This window comes from Nicotiana tomentosiformis, chromosome 3 (assembly GCF_000390325.3).
Source record: "Nicotiana tomentosiformis chromosome 3, ASM39032v3, whole genome shotgun sequence".
Classification (NCBI taxonomy): domain Eukaryota; kingdom Viridiplantae; phylum Streptophyta; class Magnoliopsida; order Solanales; family Solanaceae; genus Nicotiana; species Nicotiana tomentosiformis.
Window position 1 is genome coordinate 97,343,028 of NC_090814.1, and position 17,664 is coordinate 97,360,691.

Consider the following 17,664-nt stretch of genomic DNA (forward strand, 5'->3'; position numbering starts at 1 on the left):
AACAATTCGAGGTGAGTCCAAGCTAGCGTTTGGCATAGATTACTAAATTTATTTTAAAAAAGTTGATTTTGGTGGATTTTGGTTTGGAGATAAAAGTTTGTTTGGACATAATTTTTCAAAATATATTTTACCTTTTTTTTGAAAAATAAAGCATAAAATGTGACTTATACCCATTCTAAAAATTATCAAAAATAACCAACAACACTAAACAAACAAACTTACTAATCCTGTATATGCATAACTTTCATCGATGTCATTCATTATCATTATCACAAACCATAGTCCTGAACATAGATAATAAATTTGGCACAAAATTATCATTTTTATAATAAATTACATAATACACTATCATAAAACCATAACCTAATTTTTTAATATCAACTGCTAATAACACAATTACTAGCAACTATAATTATTCAAATTACAATAATGTTACAAGATTTATTAGTCCAAAAGAAAATTATAGTAATTACCTGGTGGATTAGTTGGGTCATAATTGATGGTAGACTTTTTTTATAAAATACAAAAGTTTGGGATAATTTTTGAAATTGTTAAAAAAATTCAAAAGTAATATTTTGGGCCAAAAATAGGTCTAGAGCTAGTTTGGGAATTTAAAAATTTTATTTTTAAAATTTTCTAAAATATGGATAAAATCTATAAACAAACAAGTTTTGCAAAAAAAAAATTGAAAAAAAACTTAGACAAAATTTATTGTCACGGGGGGCAAGTTAACCCAACAATACATTTCTTTAAAAAAAAAAAAGATACACAAACAAAAGGGATAAAAAGAATAAGGTGTTAATTCGCTTTGACGCCAAACAGGAAAGAGAGTAGAGATGACGAAAGCGTTGTTTGTAAGGCCAAACGTGGCGGCGCTGTGTATCCGGCGACTGAGCAGCTCCGTTCAGCCACGTGTACCTTCATTGCTCAAATGCGTCTCTATTTCTGCTCGTTCCTACAGGCCGATGAAGCTCGTTCCCCAAATAGGTTCAAAGATTGAGCTTTTCGCTGGTCGTCGGACTTTCTCTACTCGTGCAACTAGCGATACTGGCTCGATTGATTCTCCTCTTATGGAGTCTATGCAGAAAAAGGTTAATCTTATCGACTCTTTTTTTAGTATGCGTTTATTGCCCCTTTTGTGACCATAAAACCTGTAATTTTGTTTAATTGGGATTGTATTATCTGCTATGTGGTTTCTATATCTTGGGCATTGCTAGTATCTCGTTCTAAAGCTTAAAACTTTATGGATTACTGAGGCTTTGACCCCAAGAAATGTTCTTGGAAGCATATTTCTTTTTGCTACTGACGCTGTTACTTTTTTCTTTTTTAATTATAATGCATCTGAATGCCGAGTCCAAATGAGCCTCACTACTAGATTAGAATAGTTATGAAAGATAAGTAGAGTGCACTGAATAGTGTTGATCCAAGAAAAAAATGTGGAGTGAATAGAATAGTACGTTAACTATCAAAATTCAAAGGAAGAACTAGAATTGGGAGGAGGGATTTAGAGACCAAAAAGAAGAACTTGAGGTCTAAATTTAAGGACGAAAAAAGAGGTGTAAATTCAAGGGGCTTTAGGTACGAGGTTCAATTCGTTGGTAGGGACGTAGAGGAGCGAGAATTTCAGTTTGGGAAGAAAACATCCTTGAGTACGTGCCATCTTACAATATAATTTATATAGAAGGAACCTGATAATGATGAGTATGTGCCATCTTGAAGCTACAAAATATTCATGATATTTATTACAATGGTATATCATAGAGTTGAAGATGTTATGATTTGAAAAGAAAAAAAGGATCAAGAAAAACAGTGAATAAAGCAACCTCTGGATGTGCAGTGAAGCATGCAATGAAACCCCTTGCTCTTAGGACTTTGGTCTAGTGATAAGAGCGCAGCTCGTGATGTGCGTCTAAGCGTGCTGCAAACATAAGCTTGGTACTTAAGTGGAGAAGGGTAGAGGGGCAGGCCTATTATCCACCGAATTTCAAACCGTGCGCCACTAGCCTCTGGAATTTTATCGGTTAAGTTGAACTAACCTCCCTAGGATCACAGATGTTGCATATTATATCAAATAGCTACTGGCATGGTGCAGTGCAACACCTTGATCCATGTGCAGTAAACTGTAAAGTTATGAGAAAAATTGAATTTTATAGGCACCAGAGCTGTGATGAGTTTGAGTGGTTTCCTGGATGCGGGAAGTGGCTGAATGAGAAAGGAAGACAGATATAGATGCTGAAAACTACTTGAACTATGTAAAGAGAAGAAAAAATATAGAGGGAGTGTACATTTGTTGACGATAGTGTTAGTGGGTGGGGAAAGGATTATTTTGCAAGCAATTATCATATATTAGGAGAATCTCACATTATTCGTCGCTGTGTCGTATTGATGTTAATAGAACTATGCTTATAAAAAGACTTCATCGCACCAAATAAGAAAGCACGGTCTGGATTTTGGATTTACGTGAATCCCTTCTAGAGGATCCTTACATGTTAGTTTACAATATTCTCAATTACTCAGATATAGTTTGCTTTTTTCTTCTTTTTCCTCATAGTAAGTATAAGTTTTTTGTTTGCAACCTGGTTCTGGTGCAACGCAGGTGGTTCATATTGATCAAATGCCATTAACGTCGGAGTCATATAAGAACGAACTGTAGAATGCTGCTTCTTTATGGCATATATTAGCACCTACTTTAACTAAAATATAGCAGCAACAGCTCTTAAGCGCAGCATGTCCACAATTTCAGTTCTGGTAAAGAACTGCTCTTCCTTGTCCCATCTTTCGCAATCAGTTTTGCCGTAGCTCATTGTCCACCATTTCCAAGCGTGATCTCTATGTATGTGTGGCCGTGCCTAAGGGCATATTGGTTGAAGTAGATTTTTCTTCAAGAATTCCATTCAGATGTGACATTACAGACACTTTTGATGATTGACCTTTTTACATGTTTGTCATTTTTGTCACAGTTACATAAACAAGGCTGTAGCCTACTATTACATTAATAAAGATAGCAGAATTTGATTGGCTTATGCACATTTAGCTTTATAAATTCTATGCTCCTATATTTCCAATAGTTTAGGCTACATTTCTACTGGGGACATCAATGCGCTTACCTTCATGTATTTTGTACTTCTGCCTAAAATGGTCCATCTGAAATTTAAATATATGTCAACAGATCAAGGAACAGTTGAATGCGGATTCAGTCATCGTTAAAGATGCTTATGGTGATGGTCGGCATGTCAGGTGAGGTTTCTTCTCTATTAGATGGTGCCTAAATCAAGTGGTGAGTGTATCTGTTGCTAGTTCTGTAAAGTCATTGTTATTCTTCTCTTTGCAGCATTGATGTAGTCTCTTCAGCTTTTGAGGGACAATCTGCTGTGAATAGGCAGAGGATGGTCTACAAAGCCATATGGGAAGAGCTTCAGAACACTGTGCATGCAGTTGACCAGATGACTACAAAAACACCGACCGAAGCTGGGAAGTGATCAAGACACAACCGAGGAGTATCAAAGCACCACCTCCATCAACTACTCTATTTTCAAGTCACAGCTTTTCAATTGATATCAGATATGTTACAATGAACAAAGATAACTTTGAGTGATGTCAACTCTAAAGTAGTGTTTGCTTTACATTGTTAACTCTAAAGTACGAGACAGGGCATTGAATGCCTGCCATTTTGTAACAGCAGTTGGCTCAGTTTCAAAATCTAGTTCTTCCGTACTGGTGGTTGAAGAACAATAGTCGAATATGCCCCATCCAAATGAAGACAAGTTAAGGCCTTTGCGCAATGTTTCTGAAATTCTGATGAAAAATAAGAAGCTTGAGAGAAATTGGATTTCACTGCTGGCTGAATATATACAGAAATTTGGAGTTGGAAAATTATCAGCTCTCTGTCGTTGCCAATATATTAGCACGAAATATCTACTCTTGTTTGATTGTTTTTTAGATATCCATTGAATTCCAATGGAAATTGCATTTGAAAAATTGCTGTATTGTTGTAGTGTTGATTAGAAGTGAAAAAGACGAAATTTTCTAATCATTTCTGGTAAGTGATCAAAGTGACGATAGAACTAAAAGCATGAGTGGGTACAAAAAGTTGGCTTGTTTGAAAAGCAAAAGAACAAGTAAAAAAAGATCGAGATATAAGAGTTACTATAAATCTTGTAAAAGTAGCACGGGCTAGCTATTTTTCGGACTGATAATTCAAAAATAACCAGCGTTTGCAAAGTCATTTGAAAAATAGCCACTATTTTGCTGCAACGCCGACCGGTCCAGCATAATATACTGGAGATTGGTGCACCTGTGTATGAACTTCCAGCATATTATGCTGGAACTCCAACACGCGGAAAGTTCCAGCATAATATACTAGAGATTGGAGCACCTGTGTATAAACTTACAGTATATTATGATGGACCGGTATATTACACTGGAACTCCATTATATTATGCTGGAATATTTTTCGGATTTTGAACAGTGTTTTCGTTCAGATTTATATTTACATGAAAAGTAGATTACTTTTGAAACTATGACTATTTTTCAATTACCACTTGTAAATCTGGCTATTTTTGAATTTCTCCCGTAAATCTTTGAAAGAGAAGAGCGATCCAACTGCTCAAGCCAAAGAAAAGATGCGTCTCATAAACTTGTGTGATATGTATCAACTCGTGAATTAGAAGATCGCGTTGAGTCAGAAAATCAAAAGAGTCCTAATGAATAACGTCATTAACGTGTATTGCAAGTTCAATTGAATAATTATCAACACGTTAACCCCATATTGAACATTTAGACGCACTGCAGTCTGCAATTGCGGCACGACTTGTGAGATATAGTAGTTGTTGCTTTACATCCCTTTTCCATCCCCACTGTCTTTGCTTTTTTGGGAAAATCACAATGTATGGTCGCTCTCAAAATAATAACTGAAAAATATTTATTTTTTGTATATATATATATATATATATTCTGTATATTATATACAAATTTTATATGCTTTTCGGCTATTGAATGTAAATATTTTCTGGCGCGAAATTAAAGTGAAAATAAAACATTTTAACAACTTGGTCTATATGTAGCTTTGAATATGAGATTCTGGAGATTTTTTTTACTACTTGTTCGAATTGATGTTTACTTTGCATTATTTTCTAGCATCCCTTTGGTCTCTGTTTCTGATGGCAGTAAGCATGTCTTCCCTAAGGTAGTATTACTATACATATCATACGCCTTAATCATCATTTCATCAATTACAAATCAGTAGCAGTAGAAAAATGGAAAACTGATCTCTATTTGTACATTAACTCCACTAAACTCAGAATGCAAGTTTTTAATTGCGATTTCCCACTCTGAATTTGCAGCTATCATCTAGAAGTAAAAGTATATATTTTTCGACATGCCATAACTCTTTCATTGCAAAATTGGACACAATTATCATTTTCTGTAATAAAAGATTTTTTGTTTATCGAAAGTTTGGAGATCACTCTGACTCTTAATTTTCCAAAAAGTACTTCATATATGTACAACTCCTGCAGTCAGTGAATTTGAAACTATAATCTTCATGCTGTTTCAAATACAAGGGAAAATAGGAGTTAAACAATCAAGAATTGTATATAGACATTGAAGCTGTATATGAATATATATGTACACTTTCACAAAGTTTTCTTTGAATTATATATACAAATAAAAATTACCCCGAGCTTCGTCCTCTTGGTCAAACCAGGGCATCAATCAGTCTGAAAATCCGCCCAGTTCGTCATCAGCTGGACGACGAGCATTAAAAATTTGGGTCTTGGTTAACTCTTCCCAACTTAACTGGCAGTAGGCAACATTGGATCCATACCAAGGCCAAATTCCCAAAAGCTACCAGGTTCGACATGCTTTACTTTGCCAAAGTATCTGATATGGCGAAGCAGCCTCGCCAAATATGTGTTGTGACATATAGTTGAACTGTCACAGACAACTGCTACATGCTTTCGTGCCCTTGTTATGGCAACATTCATTCTCCTGTTATCTCCCAAAAAGCCAACAGCTCCCAGATTGTTCGATCGTACCTGCAGGATTATCAAAGCAAAATTATATAATTAAGCATGCACTTACATACTCTCTTTCTCAATATTTGAACAATATATATTGAAGTGCATAACGTAGCTTGATCTATTTTTGAAACAGATAAGCTGTGCTAAGGTTGAAGGTACTTGCCATGTCAAATGCATTCGGCGAAAGAACCAAATAGTAAAACATACCCCACCTATATAGGCTCAACTTCATTTCTATATAAGAAAAATTCAAAGGTCTAAATAAGGATTATGTATACATTGTTCCAATACATGAAGTTATCTAAGGAGAAATAAGAAGCCCAAAACCCCTCAGGGCTTGTTTGGTACGAGGGATAAGGGATAATTAATCCCGAGATTAAATTTGAGATAAGTTCATCCCACTTTTGGTTGGGATAAAATCGCTGTATAATTAATCCCGAGGATTGTAGTGTTATTTTTATCCCTATGGGAGGATGCGATAACAATTATGGGATAACTAATCCTGAGATAACTTGTTTCCCAACCAAACGACCCCTTAGAGTGCAATCATAACTACAATCGTAGCGGAAAAAGATGGTCTTCCCAACTCACTAATTAATACAAGGCAATGGAGAGTATTTAGCACACTGAATAATATGCTTCTCTACTAAACAGAAACTTGAAGCTTGTATAAAGTTTCCAGATTGATTTCCTCCTTCCCTGCTAAAAGTTGCTGTTTGGGGAATGGCTTTAACTACTTAATCAAGTATATGAAACTGGAACACACAGTCATCCCCCTCCAAATAACTTAGCATATAGTAACTGAGCATTCGATCAGAATTACTGTTTTTTACTAATTATCAGAGGATACCACAAAATTTCCTCTAGGACACTTCAAAACCAAGCCTCCAAGATTAAATATGCAAGAAAAAAAAATGCTTTAGGAAGTTTAATTAATTAAAATGATCCTTATAAGGCAGAGATGAGAATGAAATGAAAGAACCATCCAAAGAAGCATGTCAACATGTATACGAGTAGAGTGACAGCTTACCATGGATATTATCACAGCATCTGCTTCGCGGCCTTGAAAGCTATCAATAGTTGCGACCTCAACGCCAGTGGCCATGGGAAGCTCATCGATTTTGTCTCTAAGCAGTTGCACTTGAGCGACATAAGGAGACTGCACAGCAATAGCTGCAGGGGGAACACCTATACAAGATAATTTAAGATAATTGATACTACTTCTTTGGCTATTCAATACTAATTTATGATTTATGAAGAAACAAAGGTAGAAAGTACGTCCAAATTCCCCAAATGTAAATAAAAAAAATTTCCCTCATCTCAGACGTAAAAGATGCATTCATAGGCTATAACAAGAGAATACAAAATTGTCATCACTATCTCACCTAAGCACAAGATATTTGATAATTGAATTCAATGAATGCGTATGTTGTCTAGTCGCTTGAGCCACAGAAACACTCATCATGCAAATTTTGTTTATGAATACTTTCTGAGAAATTAAAGGATCTACAATTATTATTTGCAGAGAAAATTAATAGTAAAGAGAATGTACCAGAATAAATTAAACTGAAGACGTGTTGAACTACGATATCTGCTTCCCCTTCATTGAAAAAGGAGCCAGTGCCAGCAGGGTCCAGATGCTCTTCGCAACCAATTGACAAGCTTCCATAAGGCATTCTCGTATCAAGCAATAGCAGCGGACACTGTGTAACCCATGTGGGCTGCATGCAGCAATTACAAGAATTAAAATCATCAATGGAATGCATTATCTAACCATTTACTTATTGGTCAAACAATATGCTAAAGTTTCAAGCAAGCAATAACCCTGCCTAATGTTTTAATGCAGTGCCAAGAACAACCAAATTGTAACTCCACAATAAAGCGTTCAGCAGCACCTTTATTTCTAAACATGATATGTATTGCACAGTAAAATCAGTAAGCAAATGTTAGGGAGAGAGATTCAAATTTACAGATATTAAGGAAATGCAGAAAGACATTATGGGAGTTAAGGAGTTTAGGCCAAATATTATTTAATGGTTTAAACTATTAGATTAGGTAGTTCACATAATTCCATGATATCAAAGAGGTTAAATCTCACAGCCACCAAAAAAACAAGAACATCTACACCTCTATCCCAAGCTAGTGTCTCACAGTCGCACATTTACAAAATAGACATGCTTGGCCCCAAAAAAAAAAAAGAATTGGGCTCGCACATCAGCGATCGTGTTGCAGATTTTAAATAAATAATCCTCTCTAACTATTGGAAAGCAAGATGAGTTGGTTCACATGGTTAACAGTATGAAGCATTGTAATCTTAAGTTTAGAGTTCTATGTATCTATTTTTCATATGCAGGTTGAAATTATAACACTGTGCTTGAAATTAGGCATAAGGTAGAATTAATGACCTTTACTTCAAAAAGGGTATCTTCTAAGGTCCATATAAAATTTCATAAAATCTCATAATCCGAAAAGGTAAATTCCTACTGAAAAAGTCATCCTATTTGAACACTGCCAATGGCACAGATATTCTGCACTATATGTTAACCTCTACACCTACGCTTTCCTATTTAATACTTGACGTGCATGAAGAAATTCATGAAAAGCCATTAAGTTTTACGTTACGGAAATGACAAAGAAAGGAACCTAACTCCTCCTTCGTACTTTAGAAAAGAACAAAAGGTAGACAAGGTACAATAATTTAAATCATAAAGTTATAATCCTAGTGAAATTGGAGAAGTGTTTCATACCTTGACAAAAGGAGAATCCACCAGAAGATGAGAAGCAACGGTTGGAGATGATATTAATGATCCATCATACATCTCCTTTGAAGCCCAGCTAGCTATGGCATTGTTCATTCTGTACTGTGTTGTTAACTTTGTAGACAGCATCCCATCATGCAAACTTGCTGCCCTCTCCAGTAGGGAAACTCCAAGACCACCTTCTAATGCTTTTCTAGAAAGGATCACAGGAGCAAGTTGGAATTGATCTCCTGCAAGAATACAACGCTTTCCGAGCAATATCGGTATCCAACATGATGGTTCAATTGCTTGACCAGCTTCATCTATAATAACCAAATCAAACGTGTCCAGCCGCCTAATTAGTGGATCAGCTGCCCCAATGTTTGTTGCAAGCACAACCTGAGCACTTGATAAGATTTCTTTCACAGTTTCCTTCTCTTCCCTCTTGATGGACTTTCCAAGCTGTTTCAGAAGTTGACGTATACCAGCAGCCAAAGAATCATCCTTAAGACAATATCTCAGGTCTCTTCTAAGATCTGACTTCTTCCTCTCAATCTCTGCTCGGAAATCAGCCAGCTCGATATTCACAATTTCAGCCAAAGATTTTGAAGCTACAGCAGGGGATATACGTGCAGGATTTCCAACGCGAACAATGTTGAGTCCGATATCAGACAACTTTTCAACCATGTTGTCGACAGCTGCATTCGTAGGTGCAGTTACAAGCACCCTTTCACCTTGTTTAACAGCTAGAGAAATCAATTCCTTCAGCATACCGGTCTTCCCTGTGCCAGGAGGCCCTTGAATTATCATGATAGGTCGATTCTTGTTTAAACCTAATGCAATTGCTTTTCTCTGGGAAGCGTCAAATGATTTTCTGTCTGTGGAATTAGGAAGTTCCACTTCAGACCAATCTGCCATGCCATTATCCTCGAGCCACGCAAGGTCTTCTTTATCTCCAAAAAGTGTAGCTACCACAGCTACTGAAGGATTTTTCTTCAGGAAGCCTTTCTTCTGAAGCATCATTAAGGCTTCACAATTGCGCTGCCAAAATGAAAGGGGTGAATACCACATTCTAAATTTCTAAGATAGATTATTTTCTTCTCAAGCTTGATTAGAAGCCTGGAATTCTCAAAAGATGCTGTGACATTTCACTAATTCAACAGAATATAACGTTTTACTCTATCTAAACATTGGTCACGACGCAAGGTTCTAAAACTTTTTTACACAAAATTACTCTTTCACGATATGAATAATAATGACCCAAGGAAGACAGAACTTACCATAAAACATTCGGCAACATCTATCAAAAATCAATATTGCAAACATCTTGTACCAAAGATAAAGAGCCAAATCAAACTTAATCCTCTATTTGTGTCAAATACAACTCTTACTCCACAAATAAGTTGATCTTGTATGTCTTGTTAACTTTAGGAGTACCACAAGACATTTCCCTTACTAACAATATGGAAATAACAACGAAAGTTGATATGCAAGACAACCTAGCACAAGAAATCCTATGGTGATCCATGATTATATATAGTAAATTACTAACCAGCAGATAATCAAGAACTGCACATTAGCATTGATCATATACAACTTTCACACATCACGGTCATATGCAAAGGCACGCAGGATTTACTTTTAAGACCTAAGTGCCTGTAAAGCTTCAGTGAGTCTTCCATTTCTTGATAAGGTAATAATTGTACTGTTATATAGGTGAATTCCTTTTTGCAGTGGATTTACAAAAGTTTGAATCTTTTTTGATAAGGAATACAAAAGTTTGAGTCTTAGATAAATATGATTCTCTATAAAAAGCAGCCTATCATCTAAGCTAACAGGTATCTCACTGGTGTGCACGAGATCCCTTTAAAAGAAGTAATGTTGTGCCTCCATGAGCATGTAAGCATCCAAACTTATGAAACTTTAGCAACAATCCTGATAAAATAAGAGAGCAAAACCAGCCCCTTTTATGTATTTCCATTTCCGAGGTACTTTATGGATACAAAGGATGGTTAGATTGGTGAGACAACAGCCAAAGACAATTGTATGGAGATGGCTTCCTTAGATGAAGCTTTCTATTCTACCAGAAAGCATAGCATGAAATGATAATACTAGGATAACATAAAGAAGAAAGAGAACAAGTGAAGAAAGTGAAAAAAGAGAAATGGTGAAGGCACTTAGAACATTATGAGAACAAAAAGCACGACATGCATTGATGATTCTACAATATCAATTGCCAAAGCAGTCCTAGTGGCAGAAGGTCATTCAAGATTTATAAGCATTTGATGATACATAGGTTTTCCAAAGTTATACCTGAACCTTGGAAATGAAGTATACTACTTGTATACAGGAGTTTCTCCCAAATCAACGAAATAATTGCTTTTACAAAATCAAATGTATGAGCTTCTTAGATTTTTCAAAGTTAGGCCTGAAACTTGGAAATGAAGTATGAGCTTCTCTAAAAAAGTAGAACTTAGGTGTGCCAGAGTCTCTCTGTCCGCTAAGCGAAGAGGATCAAACTATACCCTTGCATTTACCACAGGTCTTGCCACATGCAACAATGATTTATGGAGAAGAACCTTTTAATCAAGGAAAATTCAATAATTAAGAACACTTCCACAACATAGCTTAATTCAGAAGAACATGGAACAGCAAGCTTAACCTCAATTCTTTCCTTTCAAAATCATAAGACAAATGTAGAGGATCACCAGTGGAGTGTGCATTTCCCTCCTAAGATCAACCAAGAAGAAGAATTGGGACGTCGAAGGGACTTGGTAGACCCCTTACAGTTTTTACTCATTTAAATTAATTAGGTTAATCGCATACTTAATTATTTCTCCTTATAACCTAACCATTTAGTTTCACCTTTCCACATAGCTTTACACATTTACTTTTCAATATGATTTTAACAAGAAATATAACCGGGCAGATTTGAAGGACCGAAATATACCTCATATGTGAGTGCATCAGCCAATCCTTGAATGCGATCAATGCGCACATTTTTTCCAAAGAGCTTGGAAAAGGTAGAATCTCCATGAAGCGACTCAAGAGCCAAACTGATGCTACGTCCATCCTCCCCTAGATTATGCACAAATCCTTGCATGCAAGAAGTTGCACCAGCGCCTCTACTATCACATGTTCTGACACAAACCATGTCCCCAGGTGAGAGGTTAGTTGGAGGCAATCTGTGATTTCCCTCCAATTTGAACAACACTAAATGCATTCCACCTAATCCTGTGCGTTGGTAAAGACAAAAACATGTCCCAATTCAATAAAGGTAATTCACACTGGCAAACATCCATGTGGTGAGAGAAAGTTATTTCACCTATAGACGTGCTAACTGCTGTCAGATTGCAGATAGTATCACAGAGTTCCTGCTCGGGCTGAGCATGGCTAACCAAGAATTCAAATGGTTTCTGTTCCTCGGAATTTAAGACAGGTGCAGGGACAGCATTCAACTCCTCCTGAGTGAACTCCAACTCAGAATCCCTTTCGATACGAAGCAAATCTGACATCCGGTTGGTGAAATCATCAATCCTACTCTGCATGGCTTTGGCTTTCTCGAGGTCCATTCCCATTACACCAGGAACAAATTTTGGTTGAGAAGTCTTCCTTGCAATGGCTTTATGCTGAGCTGCAAGTAAATAGTGTCAGGAAAAACAAGCTCATCAATCTGAGAACCCATAGTCAGAGTAGAACATAAAATAAAATATGTTCTTCCTTTCTCAATCTATATAAAAGTCTTATCTTCCTTTATGTCCTAAATAGTTTGACACCATTCTATTGATGTTGCTTTATACAACTTCCAAGAATCCGATACTCCCTCCAATCCATTTTACAGGACGCTCTTTCCTTTTTGGTCTATTTCAAGAAGATTGACACTTTTCTATATCTAAAGCTATGAGATTTTAACACTGTCATTTAACCCTTAATGAAATTCCCTTATAGGAATGACATGACATGATGGAAACACAAGAATTTAGGAGTATTGATTTGTTATATATATTTACCCTATGTATCAAGTCTTTCTTTTGCTTCATAAACTCTATGTCCAGTCATACATCATCATATAAAATGAAGCACAAAGAGTAGTTTTTCAATGATTAATCCCTTTCTTTCACTACTATACTGCAATTATTAATATAACATAAACCTTCCAGACAAACATGTCATATAACATGACTTCAAAGGGAGTAAATTTCAGAGGGTTACCTGAACTAGCAAGATCCTTGAGAAGCTTCCAAGACTCAGTATCGCGCCAATCTTGGACCACGGACTTGCGCTGAAGGTCCTGAAGAACGTCCCTTAGCTCGCGCTGGAAGTTGTCGAAGAGGGTAGGATAATGAGTGCAGGCCTTCAAACAAATAGCTTCAAGGCCAAGAGGCATAGGTATGGCATTAAGATAAGGCTGAGCTTGAATAACAAAAGTCAATCCTGGTTCCATTCTCTGTTTAACCTCAATAAACTCTCCCTGCATCTCTGCTGTAGCAAAATCTGTAGCCATAGCTTTCATCCCTTGTGATATCCACCTCACTACACACTTACCCAAATCTTTGCGCCCCATTGGGTCACCATTTTCATTCAATGCTCGCACGTCAACCGGCCCACTATCTCTCTCCTCTGGTGAACATTCTTGTATTTTCTCTGTCTTTTTTCCCAATGACCCTTTTGATGTAACTGCAGGAATCTCAGTAGTTTTAACATTCTTGGGTTTTCTTCTTCTGGGACTGAGGGACTTAGTTCCAGTAGTACTACTTGAGCTGGCTTGAATATTGTAATTAGGGAAAGATATGGAGGAATCAAGAAAGATGCGTTTTTGGGGGTTGGAAAGATTAACAGAGCCAAAGAAAGAAGAAAGATTGGATCTTTTTTTATAGAAGCGGAGAGTGAGGCAGCTTGGAGCTAAAGTGGAGATGCTGCCACAGGAATTGCATAAAGGTTCCATCTTTAGTAGTTTCACTTGCATCCTGAACAGAAAAATACTCAGATCAGAATGCCATTGATTGAAGCAGAAAAAATCAAGATTCTTGAAAAGTATTTAAGATATTACGGGAAGTGAGAACAGTAATGATATGAGGCTAGGGATAGAGGCTGCTAATATAGGAAATTAAGATTCAAGTGGAGATTTTTATTTTTAGGGAATTAAAATTGGAGGAGAAGAAAAAAAAGGAAATGGGATTGTGTCGTGGTGAAACAAGAGGCTGTGAAAGCAATGGAAAGTCGTTATCTGAGGAGTATTTTGGGAGAGAGAAGATCTGAACTCTCTCTGAACACGTCTTTCTATTGGGTATTTGGGATTCTATTGTTAAGACTTAAGAGGGCTTGTGACCTCTGTTTGTCCAACGTGTTCATTTTCTGTCCTCTTATAGCCTATGAAAAATGCTTTGGAGAATGTGGACTCGTTTGAGGGACGGAGATTCTTTGGTTATTTCTTGTTTTTAAACCACCAGATTTTGATCTAAGCTCCAATTGTCAAAAAATAAACAAACTTCAACTATGTTGCACGAGTAATAAATAGGCTTAATAAATTTTTTGCCATGGAACTTGTAGCTAAACTCCTATTAAGACACCCCTATAATGTAAGAAAAATATATATTTTTAGCCATTTTTAAAAATAATAACCGACAAAATATATATTTAATCAGCCAGTTTGTATTTTGCCCAAATGTTTATACGGCAAATCTTCCCCAATCTATTTTCTACCCACCTCTTACTACTTGTTATGACACGCATCAATAATGTCGTGACACATGTCATAAACTTTAAAAAAATCACAATTCTAACTAAATTTAATACCCAAAGTTTGTTAAATATTTGAGGAAGAGCAAAATTGCTTATTTTCGACAAACTTAGATGACCAAAACTGTTCAGGAGTAAGTTTAAGGAATCAAAATTGTGATCTAACATTTTTCTAGTGTTTCAGTAGACTTGGGCCTTCTTTTGAGCTCCATATGTGATTTCCTGAATACGGCCTTAACATTGTGACATTTGTATATGTTTTCCTTAATCATAACAGGTAAAACCCAATATAGAACAAAAAAAAAAAGTAAGATACTCATTAGTAATAGAAAATGACTACAGAAATTAGACGAAGCAAAATTACATCATCTTTTACTGTTCGTCCTTTACTTTTTTTCTAATGGTCCCGAGCGCTTTCCTCTGGCAATGATGACGAAATGTTCATTGAATACCTCATTTAAGTGTATAATAGTTTTACAATCATAAGCTGAAGATTCATCTGCATTTATTGTCACTAGCTTGGTTTGCAGGAGAAATCTTTCAAACATGGAAAAAAAAAAGTCCTGTAAATTCATGATATCCTCGTAGTTAACAATAAGGAAACTTTATCCGAATCAAATGACTTATGAATGAAGAAAACTAAAAGGAAATGAGATAAAAATCCAATTACGCAACAAAAGTTAAATAATTTATAAGCATTCAAATATTGCGATTACTTTTTTTTTTATCTTAGTTCGTATGAGATTAATTTAGAGGAGTAGCACCTCACATTCATTTTCTGAAACTTTTAATGGTTTCATAGACAGACCCTTTTGTTGACGTATTTTTTCAACTCAAAGTCAAAACTACAACAACACAAAATGAATCTCAAAAGCTATTGGTAGTGGCCAATTGGATGATGTAGTGGTTGAGAGTGCTTGACACCTTTTCTTGCTCGTAAACGTGGCCCTATCATACTCTGAAAAATTAAAAGTCGATATTTAGCTATATTTTTCACCCACACCAAAAATGAGTTTTGTCTTGAGCTATCACTCGTCAGCTTGTTAGAAATATCTTCTTGGACACAACTTTATCGCCGGGGTGCGAACAAAGTTTCACATTCATAGTTAAAAAGATTGAGAGCATACATATAAAGTGTAGGAATATTTTAAAGGTGTGAGACCTCTTTGGAAAAAAATCGTATGGGCTTGACCCGAAACTGTTGATATGCAAATAAAGTCCTGTAAAAATCTCTTAATGATATGAGTTTTTTTAGGAAAAGTTGTGCGAGCTTGACCTAAAATGGATAATATTATACCATACGAGAGTATCTTCGGGTTGGTGTTGCCAAACATCTATTTTGGAAAAAACAAGAAAAAAGAACTCTTTTAACCAAGACTTCCCAAGTGTCTGTTGGGACGTCACAAGTTCCAGGTGAAGAGTATTATTTTAATTTGAGGGACTATTAGAGGGTTCATCGATTCTTTACTCTCTTTTATTTTAATTTTTTTTTGCTTTACTCTCTTTTATTTTTATTTTTTTTTGTGAGCTGGAGGCCAAAACTAAATTTGTAATCTCTTAATTGCAACTACATCTTACATAACTTAAGTGCGAGGTTCAATTCTCATCAAAGATCTTTGATCCTTTTTCCTTCTCATTTCTTTCTATTAAAAAGGTTATCCTCATTTTAACGAGAGGTCTAAATGTTTAAATTTTGAGAATGAGACATTTTTAGCAAGGAGCATTTCTTCTTAATTAGGCCTTACGTGGTGAAATTTCAGATTACTCTGTAAGTGAACTCCGAATACTATATGTCTGAACAAAACAAAAAACGAAGCTGAAGTTGGAACATCAAGTTAATATTGATCCTTCCCATGCAACTTATTTCTTCTTAATCGTGTTAGATACTCAGCTACGGTGATGGTTTTTCCAATTACATGATATATGTATGATAACATTTCATAAGCACCTAATAACGAAAAGTTCTGCATGTATAATAAATAGTGGAACAAGTTCAAATGTTCCTAACAAATCCTGAAACTGTTATGGGATCTTTACATAAATAATCAACCGGATTTACTGTTTACTGTTTACCTATATTGATTATACAGGGTTATACACATATTACACATAAATTATACATATATTATATGTCTACCGGTTATTTTAGTTTAAAAGGTAGTGAACGGCTATTTTGGTTAATTCTTTAACTATTTTACTAATTATCCACCAATGCGATATTTTACTAATGTCATGTTTGTAAGTTGCTTGAATTGGGCCTAAGAAATCACTATTGCTTTTCGCGTCAAATGGTGCTAAAGAAAGACTATTGGCCCATCACTGCTCTTTACTCGAGTCATTTACTAAAGTTTGGGCCTTGTCTTCCATTCCACAAAAATTGGAGCAAAAATAGCATGGGTTAGCCGGTTTTTTCGGATTGGTAATAAAAAAATAGCAGTGTTTGCAAAGTTATTAAAAAATAGTCACTTTTTATGCGAAGATAAAATCTGGACAAAAATAGCCTAGCCGAAACACAGAAAGTTCCAGCATAACATGTTGAATATTGAAGCTCTTGCGTATAAACTTCCAGCATATTATTTTTGAAACTCCAGCACATTATGCTGGAATATCATATGTAAAAAAATTCAAATTCCAGCATATTATGGTGAATTTTTTTTTGAGTTTTTAGGGTGTTTTTGTTTGTGATTTTATCTTTATATGAAAAAATGGCTAAATTTCGATTACTTTGAAATTGTATCTATTTTTTATTTACCAATTGTAAATCAAACTATTTATGATTTTTTTTCCCAAAATTGGATGATAAGTAATTATTTCACCAAGTATTGTTACATTACAATTTTCCATTAAAGCGCTATTATTGTTTTTCTTAGTAATATTCATTTAGTATTTATTGTGCTAAACTTGAGTCTGAACTCGACCAAATTCAATTACAAAGTTAAGCAACCTTGAACATGACTAACATAATACTTGAGTTGAGCATTCGGAAAATTCCACTTGTCTAGGCTCATGTCGATTTTATTATACCATGCAAGAGTTACTTCAGTTTCAATACTGACATTCCATATCTACAACTTCAACTAGATTATGGTGAGAAAAAGAAGAAAAAAATCCTTGAATTCCAGTTTGCCTTTCCAAAGAAAAATATATTTAAGGATGCCAGCTTTAGT

At 35.5% G+C, this 17,664-nt stretch overlaps 2 protein-coding genes across 2 annotated transcripts; one reads left to right on the forward strand and one right to left on the reverse strand.

The window, feature by feature from the left end:
• Positions 1-737: 737 nt before the first annotated feature.
• Positions 738-3,873, forward strand: LOC104097018 (protein BOLA4, chloroplastic/mitochondrial). The gene is made up of 3 exons (XM_009603518.4): positions 738-1,091; positions 3,170-3,237; positions 3,332-3,873. Exons 1-3 carry the CDS (start codon positions 837-839, stop codon positions 3,477-3,479), a joined length of 471 nt encoding a protein of 156 aa, XP_009601813.1. The 5' UTR covers positions 738-836; the 3' UTR covers positions 3,480-3,873.
• Positions 3,874-5,516: 1,643 nt separating this feature from the next.
• On the reverse strand, positions 5,517-13,865 carry LOC104097017 (DNA polymerase alpha-associated DNA helicase A). The gene is made up of 7 exons (XM_009603517.4): positions 12,971-13,865; positions 12,084-12,392; positions 11,709-11,992; positions 8,768-9,799; positions 7,573-7,741; positions 7,051-7,208; positions 5,517-6,035 (listed from the first exon to the last, which is right to left on the reverse strand). The coding sequence occupies exons 1-7, from the start codon at positions 13,722-13,724 to the stop codon at positions 5,793-5,795; spliced, it is 2,949 nt and encodes a 982-aa protein (XP_009601812.1). The 5' UTR covers positions 13,725-13,865; the 3' UTR covers positions 5,517-5,792.
• Between the last annotated feature and the right edge of the window lie 3,799 nt (positions 13,866-17,664).

Excerpts from the sequence above, each read along its gene's own strand:
- LOC104097018 (XM_009603518.4), top strand. The coding sequence starts at position 837 with ATGACGAAAGCGTTGTTTGTAAGGCCAAACGTGGCGGCGCTGTGTATC. Across the intron at positions 1,092-3,169 it reads TGGAGTCTATGCAGAAAAAG|ATCAAGGAACAGTTGAATGC; the intron begins GTTAATCTTATC and ends ATATGTCAACAG. Across the intron at positions 3,238-3,331 it reads GGTGATGGTCGGCATGTCAG|CATTGATGTAGTCTCTTCAG; the intron begins GTGAGGTTTCTT and ends TTCTCTTTGCAG.
- LOC104097017 (XM_009603517.4), bottom strand. The coding sequence starts at position 13,724 with ATGCAAGTGAAACTACTAAAGATGGAACCTTTATGCAATTCCTGTGGC. Across the intron at positions 11,993-12,083 it reads AGCAGTTAGCACGTCTATAG|GATTAGGTGGAATGCATTTA; the intron begins GTGAAATAACTT and ends ACCAACGCACAG. Across the intron at positions 7,742-8,767 it reads TGGATTCTCCTTTTGTCAAG|CCCACATGGGTTACACAGTG; the intron begins GTATGAAACACT and ends TGCTGCATGCAG.